General features: G+C 51.8%; 1 protein-coding gene across 1 annotated transcript in view; it reads right to left on the reverse strand.

Annotated features, from left to right (window-relative positions):
- The window catches only part of PCSK6 (proprotein convertase subtilisin/kexin type 6), a 33584-nt gene that overhangs the window by 1634 nt on the left and 15683 nt on the right, over positions 1 to 16267 (reverse strand). Inside the window, exons 8-20 of the mRNA XM_056499554.1 lie at positions 12949 to 13161; positions 11591 to 11691; positions 9946 to 10049; positions 9391 to 9508; positions 8374 to 8562; positions 7995 to 8131; positions 5999 to 6178; positions 5326 to 5428; positions 4586 to 4782; positions 4065 to 4152; positions 2867 to 2958; positions 1496 to 1625; positions 408 to 520 (exon numbers count right to left, since the gene is read on the reverse strand). Of these exons, the coding sequence (XP_056355529.1) occupies positions 408 to 520; positions 1496 to 1625; positions 2867 to 2958; positions 4065 to 4152; positions 4586 to 4782; positions 5326 to 5428; positions 5999 to 6178; positions 7995 to 8131; positions 8374 to 8562; positions 9391 to 9508; positions 9946 to 10049; positions 11591 to 11691; positions 12949 to 13161 (1765 nt within the window). The remainder of the gene's footprint in view (positions 1 to 407; positions 521 to 1495; positions 1626 to 2866; positions 2959 to 4064; positions 4153 to 4585; positions 4783 to 5325; positions 5429 to 5998; positions 6179 to 7994; positions 8132 to 8373; positions 8563 to 9390; positions 9509 to 9945; positions 10050 to 11590; positions 11692 to 12948; positions 13162 to 16267) is intronic.

Here is a 16267-nt window from a genome sequence, read left to right on the forward strand (position 1 = left end):
TGAGGAACAAGAGAAAATGAGAGCAGATTAACATTTTAAATAAACAAACATTGCACGTAACAGGCACAGCAACTGTGCCAGTGTTGGGGGAGACAGAATTGAAAAGGAGTCGTTTTTTAAGGACATCTTTCACATGGTTTTAATGGGGGAATAAAGGAGCTCTGCAGCGAGCAGAGCAACTATAACAAAATACAAATGCTTGGATGTGTTTGAGCAACAGGCAGATATCCAGAAGCAATATCAGGTGAGCCACCTGCCCCCACAGCTCGAGCCCAGCCCGCTGCAGCCATGCCCCAGCAAGCCCAGGAGCTCCAGCACTTTTAGCTTTAAATGGTGAAGGGAATCCCCCAAACTTCAAATTTTTGCTACCAGGGGAGCACTACTCTGCCAGCAGTTCTGTCACTTACCATTGGTACAGGTTTCATTTGTCACACAGGAGCCACCGAGGAGGCTGTAACCTTCCTTACACCTGAGGCAGTTCCCACTGGAGCCCTCGCAGGCTGAGCAGTGGTCATCACACCTGGGGACAGAGACCTTGCTGTGGCCTGAGCCAGCACCAACACCCTGGTCAGGCCACCCTAAGTGAGCTGTCAGCCAAGAGACATCTGCTGGCACTGTGACAGCCAGGCCAAACCAGAGGATGTGAAAAATGGCAAATTTGAAGCTTGAAATGTAATTGAAGCCCTGGGGTTTGGTGAGGCAAACTCAATGCCCAGTGACAGCTAGTGACATCCCAAAAGCTCTTGCCTTCTGGGAAGATTCAGAGGGACATGTACCTCACCTCCCAGCCATCCCAGCTAGAAAAAGAGCTGCAAAGGGAACCTGTGCTGTTCCTATTCGTTTGCTCAGCGTAAAGAGCCCAGCACTGTGCTTCCTGCCTGGGGACAGGAAAATTAAATCCCTGGGAAGGGACGCTGGTCACTTGTTCCTCCCTGCGGAAGAAACAGTGCAGGTGAGTGAAACCCCAGCAGGCAGGGATGGCATTGTGTGTTCCCAAGTCATCTTTAATCCTTGCCTTTCGTGTTTACTTTCGTGAGGCTGAATCCACTCCCACTCCCCACTTAAAGCACAGAGCTCCGGAGAGAGTGGGAGCAAATTGTTGCCTCCCGGCATCTCCCTGGCTCCGCACACAGCCTTGTGCTGGGCCAAGGAGTGGGGAGCACTCCTCCAACATGGCCATGGGGTGAATAGAGCAGGTCTAATTGAAAGCTGGAATATTTACCTAAACATTGCTGTTCCTCCCACACCTCCTCCAGAGGGCCTGGGGCTGAGGCTGAGCCCCTTCCACCATAGCCCCAAGACACCCTGGCTGGCTCTGGCGGGGGAGTGTGCGGCTCCACTGCTCTGGAATCCACAGGGCAGGGGCGTGTGGGGTCCAGCCCCACAGCTGCCCTGGCTCCCTCATCCCTATTTGAATTTTCATCAAGCTGTGAGCTGTTTCCAGCATTATCCTGTCATGGCTGGCAGCCCTGGCTTTGCTCTGGTGGTTCTGTACCTCTTGCAGACTTTGTTGGGCAGCCCGTGGCTGTCGGCGGGGTAGAACCCCTCACGGCAGGCGGGGACACAGCGCCAGTGGGGTGCAGGGCCCCCGGGGGTGCAGGGGGTGCAGTCCTCCTCACCTGGCCCTGTGGGGAAGGAAAAAGGCAAAATGGCACCTGGGTGGTTTTGGAGAGAGTGCAAGCATGGCCACAGCCCCATAAGTGATGGGGGCACCAGCTTGGCTTTGTTTTGCTCATGAACGAGATGCTTATTGTGTCACAGGGTCCCGCGCATATGCTTAACTCCCACCCCAAAAACTCAGCTTCCATCCCAAAAAACCCAGTGTCTGTGCCTCTGCAGAGCCAAGAGCTGGCTACCAGGGCTCGGTGAGGAACAGCACATCAAAAGCCCCTCTGGGCCATCAGCCCAAGCATGCACCGGTTTGGATTTATCCAGGGTGGAAAAGAAAATGCTGGACTGGGCCAAGAAGGAGCTGGAGGAGGAAAGTGCTCCAGAGGGGAGCTGGGAAAGCAGAGGGCCCCACTCTGATGCCTGTGTGTTGTGGCTGGACAGCAAAGCTCAGTGATGGAGGTGGTATCATTAAAGGGCTTCCACGCACCAAGCTTGAGGAATGGTTATGCAGGAAAAGGAGACGAGAAAAGGCTGGAAAAATAATTGTGGTGGAGTACGTTCACACTGACTGGAATAAAAATTAGAAGGGAAATAATTTTCTTCAGGGATTAAGAGCCCATTCCCTTCCAGGCTTGCCAACAAGATCAATAAATATTTTGGATTTAGACTAAGGCAATTGCCCATGTATGATAAAAGAGGTTCATGCCACTGAACACGGATTGTCTGGAGATCATATTATCATCAGATCTATGATGATTTCGAGGGCAGACTCAAACATTAACAATGGAAAATAATTGGACTTGCAGGAAGCAAGAAAGGCAGGACTTAAAGGGAATGCTGAGCAACTTGAGGCAGCTGGGGAAGCTGGGAGTGGCCAGGCCAGCACCGTGGGGTGGCTGGGATAACACAGGATAACACGGGATAACACACCTCAGCTGCCTGACATTTTTATCCTCTGCAAAGCCACCTTCCATCACTACGAGAGGGTTTTACAGCCTCCCCCGCAACCTTATTAAACTAAAGCACCTGGCTTCAGGGAGATCGAGAAATAAAAAATGGCTCTAATAAAAATGTAAAAACTCCCCTTAAAACCTTTCCAGCATGAACACATACCTCACAGGACGTGCTGGAGACTGGGGATTGCTTTCCCCCCAGCACACTCCGCCTCAGCTCAGGGTGGGTACAGTGGGGATTGGCATCTGATGCACGAGGGGTATGGGGTTTTGCATGGGGTGCTGTGGGGCCAAGGACATACCTGTGCTGGCAGGGCAGGTCTCACACCGCTGGGACTCCCGGCTGAGGTACATGGCAGGCTGGCATTCTGGCACACAGCTCTCCCCTGCCAGACTGCAGGCAAAGCAGAGAACATTTGCACGCAAAGCTACAGGATATGGGGACTCAACACAGCCCACTCCCATCTCCTTATCCCCTACTGTCCTACAGCATCCTCAGCCTGCAGTGCAGGAGGTGTTGGAAAGCCAGCCAGCGTTTCAGGAGAAATTAAATCCTGCCTGGACCAAAGGGACAGCTGCAGGTTCCTTAATTAAGTATCCAGGAGGAAATAAAATTATTTTTTTTCCCATGGGCAGCCAGCCAGGCTCTCCTGAAGACCTTTTGCACCACTGAGGCTCCTGGAATAAAAGGAAATTGGTTCAGCACCGTGGCTGGGCCGGCGCTGCTTTGCCGTGGCAGGGATGATTTGAAGTCCCGGCTTTAAAGGATATTGGACAATAAAAAACAAGCACCGTGCGGATTATGTCTGACAAGTGCCTCCACTTGTGCTTTTCTGAGGGAGTAGATAATCTTTTGGCAGCGGGAATTTCTTTGTCTGAGTGAGCCCTGCTGCTACACTGTGGCTCTGACTCACAGTGCCTGAATGCTGCAGACTGCTCTGGGATTGTACTTGCATGAGCAACTGGGGATGGAAAACAGCTTCTCCCTAGTGCTGACACTGGGCTCTGTGTCCCACAGATGCCATGGGGCCAGTGGCAGTGGCACCCAGTGGTCCTCACAGGGTCAGGGCTGCCCTGCCTGCACCTGCAGTGCTGGAAAATCACTGTCCTGTATTAGCCACACTCAACAGGTACATCAAATAAAATTTTCAGCATTGATGAATCTGAGGGAAGGGTTTCTGCATTTGCAGTGGGGATTCTCAGCCTGCCTGGAGCAGCTCAGGCTGGTACCAGCTCTACATAGCACTTACCCACCACTCTGGAAATAACGGGGGAAAATGAAATTAAATTTAAATCACAGTTTTCGACTAAGAAAGGGACGCTAATCACCACCTTTAAATTCCCAGACCTGAAGCACACTGCACCACAGCTGCAGCACCATGGAAGCAGGATTTCTGGTCTTGAACTTAATTCACTCCCTAATTTCCCATCGGTTTTCCCAAATTTAAACCGCAGGTATGAGTGCTGCAGGTATAAACTCCTCCTGTGCTGGTGTTTTACCTGAATCCCTCTTTGCATGCAGTACATTTGTCTGCTTCACCGACACATTTTTTACAGCTTTGATGACATTTCAGGCAGCGTTTCTGACCTTTCAAAAAACAAAGCAAAGCAGGGAGAGTAAAATCCGAATGGTGATTTGCAAGCAGCAGTAGGAGCTGCAAAGCCCCACTGCACCCAGCACCAGCTCCCCAGGGTGGAAAGGCACATCCCTCCCCAACAGATCACCACTATTGCAGGTGACCTTATCTGTCACCACTTGCTAAAAAGAAATATGCTTTGCAAGCAGCCAGAATCATTAATTACAGTCTCCTAATTAAGAGCTTTGAGTTGAGCACCTCTGCTTTGCACCACCCTCTGAACACCCAGAGGTTTCCCTCCTCCCTTCACTGTGCAAAGTGTGTCAAGAGGGAAATTCAAAGCCAATGCTCAATCAAGGAAGAGCTCTCCACCCATAGCACTTGAAATAGAAGCACCCCCTGCCCATGGTGAGGCTGCAGCTTGCAGGTGACAGCCATCCTTACGTTCCTCGGCGTAGAAGCCGGCTGGACAGAGCAGCAGGCAGGTGCCCATCTCGGGGTGGTGGTAGAGGTTCCTCTTGCAGGCCGTGCACTGGCTCGGGCCCCTCCCGACACAGCGCTCGCAGCCCTTGTGGCAGCGCCGGCACCTCCGCGCGCCGTCGTCACCGAAAAACCCCGCGGGGCACGAGCTCACACACATCCTGGCAGGGAAACAGCAGGGCTTTGGTGCCAGCACTGGTCACCTCCTGCCTCAGGCACCCCCCACTGTCTCCTCACCCACAGCATTCGGGGTGTCCCCCAGCCTTGGCAGCGATTTGAGCTCGTTTACTTCTTATTCTTGTGATTTATAGTGTCTTGAAATTCACAGCTCTAATACAGAGACAGGGATTCTCTTGTCCCAGCTGCAGGTAAAGTTTCCCTGTGCCATCCCAAGAGAGCCCAGTTCCTGAAGTGATTTGGCAGCTCAGCTGGCTGTCCCTTGTGTGTGGGTGACCCCAGCCAGTGAAGCCAAAGCTTCTTCCCCAAGGAGGAATATGTGGCCAAGATCCTCCAGGACTCTCCAGCTCCACCCCACTCTACCCTAATTCAGGACAGGGATCCTCACACCTCCCCCTCCACCCATTTAATTTCTCATACACTTCTTTCTCTATGCAAACATCTATCATCCACACTGAGCTGTGAGACCTGAGAAAAGTTGCTGCTGTCACCCGGGGACCCCATGGGGACACCCCACCACCCCTCACCTGCCAGTTTTCACACTGCCCAGGCTGTAGTGGATGCAGTTCAGGCACTGGTCGGCGTTGGGGCCATCGCAGCCCTGGTCACCACACTCAGGGTGGCACGGACCTGAGGAGGGAGAGACCAGCTCAGTGTGAGAAAGCTGAGCACCCTCCAGGCACCTGGAGCACACCCTCCCTGGAGCAGTTGACACCTGGACCCTTCCCCCATCTTATTCTATATACTATATTTATTATATTTAAAATTTTATGCTATCTATCCTATGGAGCTGCGTGGCTTTGGGTGGTTATCCTTCCTGCAGCTCATCCTTCCCAGAACAAATCCCACCCAGCCATCCTCTGGCTGAACACTGGTGCAGGAGCAGCTTTGAAAGAGGGACCTGCTCCTCAGGGAGCAGCAGAGACACCCGCCCCTGCCCATGCTGGAGGAGGGAAGGTAGGCAGAGGAGCTTTTTTTACCCCTCAGACAGCTGCACCACCAATTTGTGGCTGGGAGGGGGCATTTTCCTACCTTCTAATTTCACCATCCTGCTGCCCTGTGCTGGCCACAGGCACTGCTCCTCCCAGCCCGCCTCAGCCCCAGGCAGGATCAGGCTCATGGCTCCCCCAGTTTTCATCAGGGTTTTCATTTTCCTGAGCACTCTGGGAGGAACAACGTGGCAGCTCAGGCGGCGCTTACCCGCGTACTCCTCCTCCTCCTCCGCCACCTCCACCTGGCTCTGCAGGAAGGCAGCTCTCGATGGCTCCATCTCCGATGCTGGCACCTCCAGTGACCTGCCCCGGGACTGGGGCCCACTCAGGGCAGTGTAGGGGTGCTCTCCTGTCCCGTAGAAGATGAGGCTCCACTCCTTCAGCTTCCCTGTGGGGCAGGCACAACATCACCCATCCTGCTCCCTGAATCACCCATTTTTGGGGAAGCAGGAGGAGGATGGGCTGGACCATCAGGGTGTCATAGCTGGCAGCAATGCAGAAGCAAACACTGAACACCCAGAAATGTTCACAAGTCCTTGAGCTTCCAGCCCACACAAATGCAGCTGTTTAAGACACTTACAAGGGATTTTTAATTCCATAACTCATCTGAGGAACCGCAGCATCACCACAGTCCAATACTGGAGAGAACCAGTAATTTTAAAAGCTCTACAATAGAGGATTATTTCTGTCTGACAAAAGCCACCCGGCACACACTGGATTATTTCTTGCTGCTGTTGCTCCAGCCACCTCTTTGCCTGATATAACAGAGGTTTCAGCTTGGCATCCCCCAAAACACTGCAGTGCACCTGGTGAGACCCCCCAAGGCTTTACACCCACACCAAGACCCTCCACAAACCACATGGCTTTGGGGAGAGAATCCAAAAATGCTGCTGCTTCTTTCCAAGGCTGTTTTTCTTCCAATTCCCCATCAATGCGAGTCACTTCATGCCCACAGTGTGCTCAGCTTTAACTCCTAATCCCTGTGTTTCCAGGAAGAGCTTAAAATTTGCAATACCCAAATCCCTTGGCTCTCCCAAAGGCATGAGAGGACACACCTGCTGCACTGAGCAGTGCTGGTGTGGAGCCTGCGAAGGGTCAAGCATCAGCTGGGGAAGTGCCTTTGCCAAAAAGAATTGAATTTGCTTTAAATCTAAAATATCCTGTGTGAGGAAAGCCCAGGCTGCACGGGGCTGATGTGGGGGTGCAACAGTATCACTGACATGACACTCATAGTATTTAACTGATATTAAATTAACATTTAATACCCATTTCTACTATGAGCTGGGAGAGTCTTCCCTCTTTTTCTTCTTGCTGTGCCCTCTCTGCTTCAAAACCAGTGCAGACTTTCTGAGGGGATGATTTAATGCACTCATTTTCATTGTGTTTTGCCAAGCCCTGATGCCCGTGAGGGGCTCAGAAACACCCACCACAAACTGTAAATACCGGGGCAAAAGCAGCTCTGTGGGCGCTTTGCTGCTGCTCTCCGAGTTCAAAAGATTTGGGGTGAAGGCCCCAAACAGAAACTTTCTGTGCAATGCAGCTCCCGCCAGAAAGTAGCGTGGGAGAAATCTTTAATGTACTCCTGGCTTCCTATCAATGATTGTGTGGATTGAACACCCCCACAGCACACGGCAGCCCCGGGCAGGTGCCCCCAGCCAGACAGGCGGCTGCTGCTCCCCAGCAGGGCCGGATCCTGCCCACACAGCTGCTCCTCAGGGAGCAGGGGGGGACACTGCAGGGCTGGGGACATGCAGGGGGCCATGCTGAGCCCAGCCACCCCCCAGCAGCGTGGTGGCAGTCCAGGGAGGATGTCCATCTGTCTGCAGCCCGAGGGGCATCGTCCCCTTGCGCCGTTGCACAACCAGCCCACATGCCAGATGTCCCAGCAGTGAAGCAAAACAAACAAACAACAATTACAGCTCCTGGGTTTCCTCGTTTTGACTCATTACAGTTTAATTTTGGAAACCTGGCTCTCGGGTGCAGCCAGTTTACTGCTGCTGCTACTGCAAGAAAACCAGCTTCCAGCTCAGCCAGACCGGCAGCCTCCTGCACTCAGAGCTGACGTTTCATTCCCATTTGTAAAAATCTGGGCAATACAGTTTTGCTGGAGACCATAAAACTCACAGCAAAATTTACAGCCAAGCGAAGCAGCCTACACAGGATTTTGGGAGCGAGAGGCGCTGCTGGGCACTGGGGATGCTCACCTTGCACGGCGGGGTTGCGCACTTGGGACGGCGTGTCGTGGATCTCCAGGGTCCACTCCCCCGCCGCCCGCTCCCCCCAGCAGTGGACAGTCATGAACTCCCAGCCCTTGAAGCCTTCATTGGAGTGGTCAAACACCCTGCAACAATAATGCCATGCACCACGAAACATGACTTTGAGTGTCATATTTTATCAGAAAAGATAATAGGTAATCGAGGAATTTCGGGATCCTTGCATGCACACGCCCTTGCACAAAGCTCTCCTGCAGCTGAAACCTGTGCGTGCTTCCCACCTTCTCCCAAAAACCCGAGGAAACTTACAGCACCCCCCCACAGGAGGATGCTGCCTGGCCAGCCAGGCCCTGGCTGTGGCTGTTCTCACCTCCTGGCGAGGAGCTGTGAGCGTGTCCCGGCCGGAGAGATGAGGCTGATCTGGAGGTCGCCGCGGCGCGGGTGGGCGATGCTGAGCCGCACCACCACGTGCTCCAGGTACAGCACGTGCTGCTCCCGCTGCTCGGCGCAGGCGCTGCTCAGGGTGCTGGCTCGCAGCACGTGCTCAGCCCGGATGTACCTGCCAGGGACAGCGCGTCAGGATGGGGACAGAGCGCCCCTGGCTCCCAGGCATGGACACCCTGCTAGGTTGGAGCTTGGTCTCCTGCTGCTTAGCACCAAAACTTATCTTATCTGCCACTGCAGTTCCCAGTGTCCTAGCCCTGGGAATCTGCTGAATTGCTGGATGGTAACAAGATGAGTTTGAAGTGCTTCGAAGATCTATGCCTTATGGGCTGCAAGGGCGCTGCTTTATTATAATTACGAGTGCAGCGCTCCTCTTTGGGCTGTAATTAGTGTCTGTATCAGATAAATAGCTTCATGAACACACTTTGCTCTGCACTCATTCCTGTTTTGCATATGCAAGTCCCTAAAAGACTTTTCTGATTAACAACTCTCTTGCTCTGCAGTCAGGCATTGGTAAATGAGGAGTGTCCATTTGGTCAGATCCCTGATCCCACACTTCACCTAGGAGGGACTGACGTACCAAGGATGAGATGTGGATCTGAGCTGGATTGCACCTGAGGCCAAATTCAAGGAGCACCAAGACACTGGAAATTTAGTAATCTTTGCAACAAATCACCAGTTTTTGGTGTCTTCCATCAAGACAAAGTGTTTGGTGTAAGGGCAGAGAGACCAACACATCACTGCTCATGTAGGACCCAGCAGGCAAGGTCTGGGTTTGGTCTCTCACTGTCAGCCCTCAAAAATTCCCTGCTGATCACTTTTTTCGGGAAGCAAAATCTTGCAAAAGGGAAAAAAATAAAATTCACTGTCAAAGCTGGCCCTGGAGAGCCCTAATGGGACCTGCACTTCACTGAGCCATAGGCACAGACCCCACAACACTTACTTGGGCACCCTGTCCAGGCTTCCCACGCAGACGTGCTGGGGAGGAACCATCTTCCACTTCTTGGCTTCCACCACAATAGCATCAGCATCCACCAGCCCAAAGCCATATAGATGGCTAACTGGAAAGAGAGAAGACTCAGAAACCCTCAGCCTTCCCAGCAGGGATCAGGAGCATCCTCCAGCCGTTAGGGAAGGTGTGGAGTTGACCCCGTTGGGGTATGAAGTGTTTCAGCACATGAACTCATCACCCTGGCCAAATTACACTGGCACTATGGAAGATCCATTGCTGGGAACAGCCCAAGGAAACTAGCAAGAAACTCTGCAGCTCAAGAGAGTCTCCACCAAACAAGTTTTCCAAATCTCTGGCAAGCAAGAATTCCAAGCATCTCACCTCATTACTGCCCTCTCCTCCCTCCACTTAACACCCTGAAGGTAGGAACCCCAATGAATCTGACAGTTGCCACCCACGGTGAATTGTCCCCATAAGTGAAGCTCTGCAGACCTTTCTTTCCCCTTGGTTGGGTGCTCCTGCCCTGCCATCCCCATGGACTCTCACCTTTATGCCCTGCTCCGTTGGTTTTCCAGTCGGGCGCCCGCAGGTGCCCCGGCCGCGAGGTTTTCACCAGCAGGTGCTGCACATCCCTCCAGGTGAGCAGGGGGCTGCAATGACACATGGCTCATGGGGTGCTCTGCTGTTCCCAGTCCTCCCAGCAGCAGCAGGTACCCCACTGAGTTCAAACAAACAAACAAAAACCATACCAGCCACCCTTCCTTCCTGCTCAAAAAAAAGCAAGAATTGATGTTTTAAATGCTGACACCCTGCCACCACTTGAGGTGCCCCAACAGAGTGGTGTGCCCCAGGAAGGGATGCCACATGTCCATTGGAATTGCAGGATTTACTCCTGGATAAGGCCATTTAGCTCTCAGGCTCTAGGGTAGAAATTAAGCAAATCAGGAAGGTTTTCCCCATTTTTTGTAGAAGATAGGGAGCAAAGCACATCCTGAGGTGGGATAGTGGGCTCAGCTCCCTGATACACAGTGCTGAGCAAACCTTCCCTTTATAGGAATAACAGCAAAAACTTGCTGGAAATAAAACCTAGGTTGTTCATTAAACAGAAAAATTAAACCCAAATCGCCTCTACCTCCCCAGGCTGGGTTTGTGTGTTCAGAGTGCTGGACACTGAATGCTCCATGCTCCTGAGCCCTCTCACGAGCCCAGCTCAGGGATATTGCTGGAGAATTTTCCCTGCTTTTCTTACATCAGTTGTTCAGCATCTCGAGCTGGGATTTATATTGCTCTCGAGAAACATTTAAAGAAAGAAATTCAATTTATTCTCTCTTGTCATAATGGAATGCCTGAGCACCAAGCTCTGGTAGTTAATGTTGCGGTTTATGCCTCAGCTAAACAATTCAAAAATTACATCTAAAGCTTTTAATATACTTGTAATGAAAACGGCATCTCAGGAAATGCTCTCACCCGACCTGGGTGTTGGGATTAAACCAGAGGAGGAGGAATGGAGCCACAATCACCATCCCTGCATGAGAGTGCAGCGCTGCCCCGAGGCTTATTCTTATTCCCAGCCTTAATTTTATTTCCACTCCATAAAAATAATAATAAGCTCATGAGGAGACATTTCATGAAGCAACACAGGGATGCCCAAGGGCTGTTCCTGGGCTGGGGGACCACGATGGAAGCAGGATGGGACCGGGATGGGGACAAGAGGAAAAGAGTCCATTTGAACCAGGGGTGTGTCACTGACAATCAAGTTCTGTGAGTTTTTGACATTATGAAAAAGTAGTCCTTTTCCCCCAGAAATGCAACACTTGCTGAAAACCATCACTTCTGCTGACATTTCCCCATGTCTGTGATGTTTCCTGACTTTTTTTTCCCCCAGGAAGTATTTATAAAACAACTCCAGTTGGAGTTGGCTGTCAGTGGTTTCAACGCACCTACTGAAAAGCCTGACTGATGTGACCAACCCCAAAATTTTCAACAGAAGGCAACAAGTGAAGAATTAGATCAATAAAAGACCTGCAGGAAGATCAGATTCAAAACAAAAACACTGCCAGAACGGAGCGATTTAAAACAAGTTGGTGTCATTTTGGTCACTCCAGAGGAAACAAAACCTCGTTGTTTCTTTCAGGTTTGGCTCACCAGGTGCTGAATGTGGGGACATTTGTGCTGAGGAGGTGGCACTTACTTTGCCTCCAGAGCCAGGGCGATGATGCCCGCGACCATGGGGGCGGACACGGAGGTGCCGGTGTGGCCGTCGGTGCAGCGGTGCCGCAGATCCGTGGTGACCTGTGGAAACAGGAGCTGCAGCCCCCAAAATGCTCCCAGCACGGGCACCACCCCATCCAGCACCCCAGATTTGCTGCCAGAGAGGAGATGAGCCTGCTGGTACCCAACCCCTGCCACGACTCCAAAGGCATCAGGGGGTGCAGAGCCCCAAAACTGGGCTGCAGGTACATTTGGTGCATGAGAAAACAACCCTGTACTTACATTTCCCTTTGCTCAAAGTGCAAAAGCTATCTGAAAGGGGAAAAAAATCCTGGGCCCTATTAAACACTTTCCTTAAAGCCTCCAGCTCCTGGTCTTGCACAAGAATTGCCATTGGCATAGGAAAAAAAAGCCATTTCCAGCTCTTCTGTTTTAAGACAGAACATGATGTTTGGCTACAAAAAAATTTGGAGAGGAGATAGGGGGCCAAGAGATGCTTTTTCTCATTTTTAAAAGGCTCCTAAGTTTTGAGTGGTTTCTGGATGGGAAGCTGGTTTGGGTTTTTGCCCAACAGTGCTCCAGTAGCACTGGACTGGGGCTGGCCTCAGCCATGCAAACACTCCTGGACTGCCATGAAAATGGCACATGCATTCTGTTTTCTGAATGGAAATTCATCTTTTGGGGGCCAAAGAAATCACTTCTCAATAGAAAAAAAAATATTTACTTGTTAAAAAAATCAATTTTTGGTCAGAAGACCTCACTTGGGTGGGAAACTCCCTCCCCAGGCTGGGTAAGGTGCTGTGTTGGTGGGAGATGTTTCACTTGCCAAGGTTGAGATGATGCACAGGGATGTCAGTAACAATCAGCCATGGCATGACCAGGTCACAGCAGCTTTTGGGACAGGGCAATTATAGCCTGGGTGGCAGGGAAAACTGCACTGATCCACACGTGCACACACTTTCAGGCAGTTCCTTGGCTCCAGAAAGTCTCAGCTCCCAGTTTGGGGAGGCTGCACCCCTGTTAAATGCCTCCATCCTCCCTCTTTTTTCTCTCTCAGACTAAAAATCCTCAAAATTCACTTTTTTTAAAGAAACAAGATAGAGTGAGCAAGTACTTCGGGGAACAGGTAAATATTTACACGGGTGTTTTTGCAAACCTCCAGCCCTTTCACCCATTTACCAGGGAAAACACGACATCCCTGAGCAAAAACCAGAGCAACAAAAACCCACTGCAGAGCTAAGAGCAAAGCCTAGCTCTTCCAACAGAGCCATCACCCAGCCCAGCCATACAGAAACATCCAGGGGATGCTGCCCCACTCGATGCTGGGGTAAAACTCACAATTTTCCTCTCATAAAACGCGCCGCTGCTGTAGGTGGTGGCGAGGGTGGAGGCACATTCCTCCAGGTACCAGGGCTTGTAGCCATTCTCAGTGGTGCTGCTGATGGAGATGGTGTAGATGCTGTTGGTGTAGCCATCACAGGAGCAGTAATCGCCCTCTCTGCCACCGTTCCCCGATGCCCAGACGAAAATGGAGCCCAGTCCCCTGCGACCCTGCAGGCACAGAGGGGATGGAGGGTTACAGGAGGTGCTTGCCCAGGAGGAGAGGCCATCTCAGCACAGGGAGGAGGGGATAAGTCTGATTTTTGGGGGTTTGGTTAGGATGGAAGGATGGGTGCCACCTTGCCCAGCACTCAGCCCCCTGTATCAGTCCCCACATGTGTCCCTTGGCTCAGCCAATCTCAGTTTACAGACACTGATTACTCAAAAGGATGGGAGAGCCTCCAGCAACAGGATTTTAGCAGTTTCCATGGGTAAAAATATCTCAGGTATTTAAAGTCCATGGACCAGGTGCTGACATACAGCATGGTACTTTTAGGGATGGCCCTGCAGGAGGAACTGGCAGGGAACCCCCAAACCCCAAATCTCCCAAGCCCACAAAACCCTTCATGAACCACCCAAACCACCAGAAATCTTCTCACAGCCTATCCTTTAGGTTTCTTTTGCTTGCCTTTTATTTTTCAAATCCCATCCTTTTCTCCCCTCTCCATCACTTGTCTGGAACATCTGATGGAGCCATCCCCACTGGGTACAGCTGTGAGACCCCATTGGGAATTAGGGGGTGGGAGGGGTGTGCTGCCCAGACCACCCTAGAGCCAGGGGAAAATCCCACCTGGCAGCAGCAGCCATGGTGCCAATGAGAGGTCCCTAAAGAAGCCAACACCAGAGGAATGAGCCCCATTCACCCCTCCATCCAGCCCACTGGGACACACAGCAATAACCCAGCCCTGTGGGGGTTCACAGGCAAGGTGCCTGCCTCCCAAAAAGGAGGATTTTTGGTGATCCAGAAGGGTTAGGGGCAGGAAATGAAGTGGCTGGTTCTCTTCCGAGCCCTGTGAGGCAGGGTTCTCTGGGGAGGATGGAGAGCTGCCGGGCTTGGCAGGATTGGAAGCAGCACAGCAGCCCCATCCTCCCCAGGCTGCTCCTGCCACCGAGAGGTTTCGGCGCTCGCCTGGGCAGATCAGCTGTTTACCTCCCTCCCACTGCTCTGTGGCAGCTTCCTCCACAAAAAATAATAGTAACAATAATAATAATAATAATAATAGTCAAACAGCTTTGCTCTGGAGGAATTCACCAGGATTTATTGTGGGCTTTAGGCGCCGGGGGGAGCAGGATGGTTTATTACCTGTCTCACCCCCCTCCTGGGGCAGAGGCTCTCTGAGTTGACCCTGCCTCTGGATACACAGTCTAAGTCAGGCTCTTGCCTTACTTTATGAAAGTTTTCATTATCTGGGCTGCCTCCCAGCCAAACTGGGTGGGTATTTCCCTAGCAAAGATTAATAGAGCTGTCTGGAGCTCTGCAAAAAAAAGTGCAATTGCCAAGGGAATTACTGCCCTGCTCCGCGTCACAGAGAGCTTGCCAGCCCACCAAGCCTGCTGCTGGCATCTCCCATCCCACTTTCCAGAGTTTCCTGGATCTCCAAGGAGACAGCATCCCAGCCCACACGCTCGGCACAGACAGTGACCGTCCAGCTCACCCACACCAAAGTCAAAACACCTCCAAGGGTGGGTCCCACTGTGTGCAACCCAAGCTTTCCCAAATCACTAATCAGAGGAATAAAACCAGACACAATTGGCCAAGCATCTGGAGATGCAGCAATGATTTTGATTGGGATCAGAAGACTGGGGGCCCAGACCTCCCTTTCATCCCTCACCCCGAGTGTCGCACCCACAGGAACCAAGAAAGGCTCAGACCTGCCCCAAACCCACATCCCCATGATGTGGGGGATGCACTGGGGGAAGGTGGGTTTGGAGACAGCACAGTCACATGAGGACATGAACAAGCACATGAATGACACTACAACAACACAGCTAACACCTGACAGCATTTCCTGGCAGAGCAAGAGCTCACCATATATTGTAGCTCCCTCGGATTGGAAAAATCCATTCTTTCCCTTTGCTCTCAAAGAAGGAACAGTCAAGATTTCTGTAAGCAGACCCCAAACATCCAGCTTCTTAATTTGCCATCCTCCTAAGCTAATGCAATGCCAGTGAGGGGCTCCTGGCTGCTGTAAAACCTGAATCTGGGCATCCATTAAACCAGGGAACCCCTCCCTGGCCAAGCTGGGGCTGATCCAGCTCACCCCGGCAGCTGATGGGCTGGCTGGGGGATGCACAGCATCTCCTGCTCCCGCAGCACTGCGGGGCCTGGGTGTTTGCCCAACAGCACTCCATGAATGACCAGGATAAATATCCCCTCGTTAGCTCGGGAACTAATAAAGTGTGGCTGGAGGAACAAGAAACAAGATGATAAATTACCCCAGCGCAGTCCTATCGCTAATAGATAAAGGTTATTTTAATGTTTCCATTAAAAACTCAATTTTAAGGATTTATAACTCGGTTACAGCTGTTTGCTCGGGCTAAAGGTGGCCGTTAACTATCTGCTTGCAGCTTTCCTCCTTATTTAAGGAGATGGAGTTGGCAATTATGAGCTGTGCATGTGGGATAGTGGGTGCTGCAAACATGGGGTGGCAGTGGGGGGACCCCTGGGAGACAAAAATAAGCATCCTAAGACAGTGGGGCTGTGCTAGGCAAGTACCCTGCTGCTGCCCGTTTGCTCCTGCATGGAAAAATAAGATCTAAAAAGCAGCTTGTTCCCCCATATTTACACGGCGTGAACTCCCCGGCACTTCAATGGACTCCTCGGCAGGCTCACCGCCCCAGCAGGAAATCAAGTAAACAGTGGGAAAAACACTCCACCCTATTTTTAGATAAGAGGCCGCCCCAACTCCTGGCACGCTGCAGGAGGAGGCAGCAGAGGAAGGAGTGGTGGCAGAGGTTGAAGTGGGGGCTTCACAGACCAGCCTGGGGCTGCTGGCAACAGAACTCAGCCCCAGATTCTCTGGAGCACCCAGGGAACAGCCACTGTGGAGCCCTGAGCCACTGCAACACCCACCCACAGAGCCCCCTGAGCTGCCAAAAAGGCCTTTTTCCCAATGCTTTGAGCCAATATTGGGCACTTTTTAAAAGTACCCAAGAAGTGAAGGGGCACAGGAAGGCCAAGGCATCCCCAGCAGGGATTGACACCTGTCAATCATATGTGATGTTGGCTGCATTTTCTTACTGGAGGATCTCAAGGACAACAATCCATTGTCAGATC

Source organism: Oenanthe melanoleuca, chromosome 10 (genome assembly GCF_029582105.1).
Source record: "Oenanthe melanoleuca isolate GR-GAL-2019-014 chromosome 10, OMel1.0, whole genome shotgun sequence".
NCBI lineage: Eukaryota > Metazoa > Chordata > Aves > Passeriformes > Muscicapidae > Oenanthe > Oenanthe melanoleuca.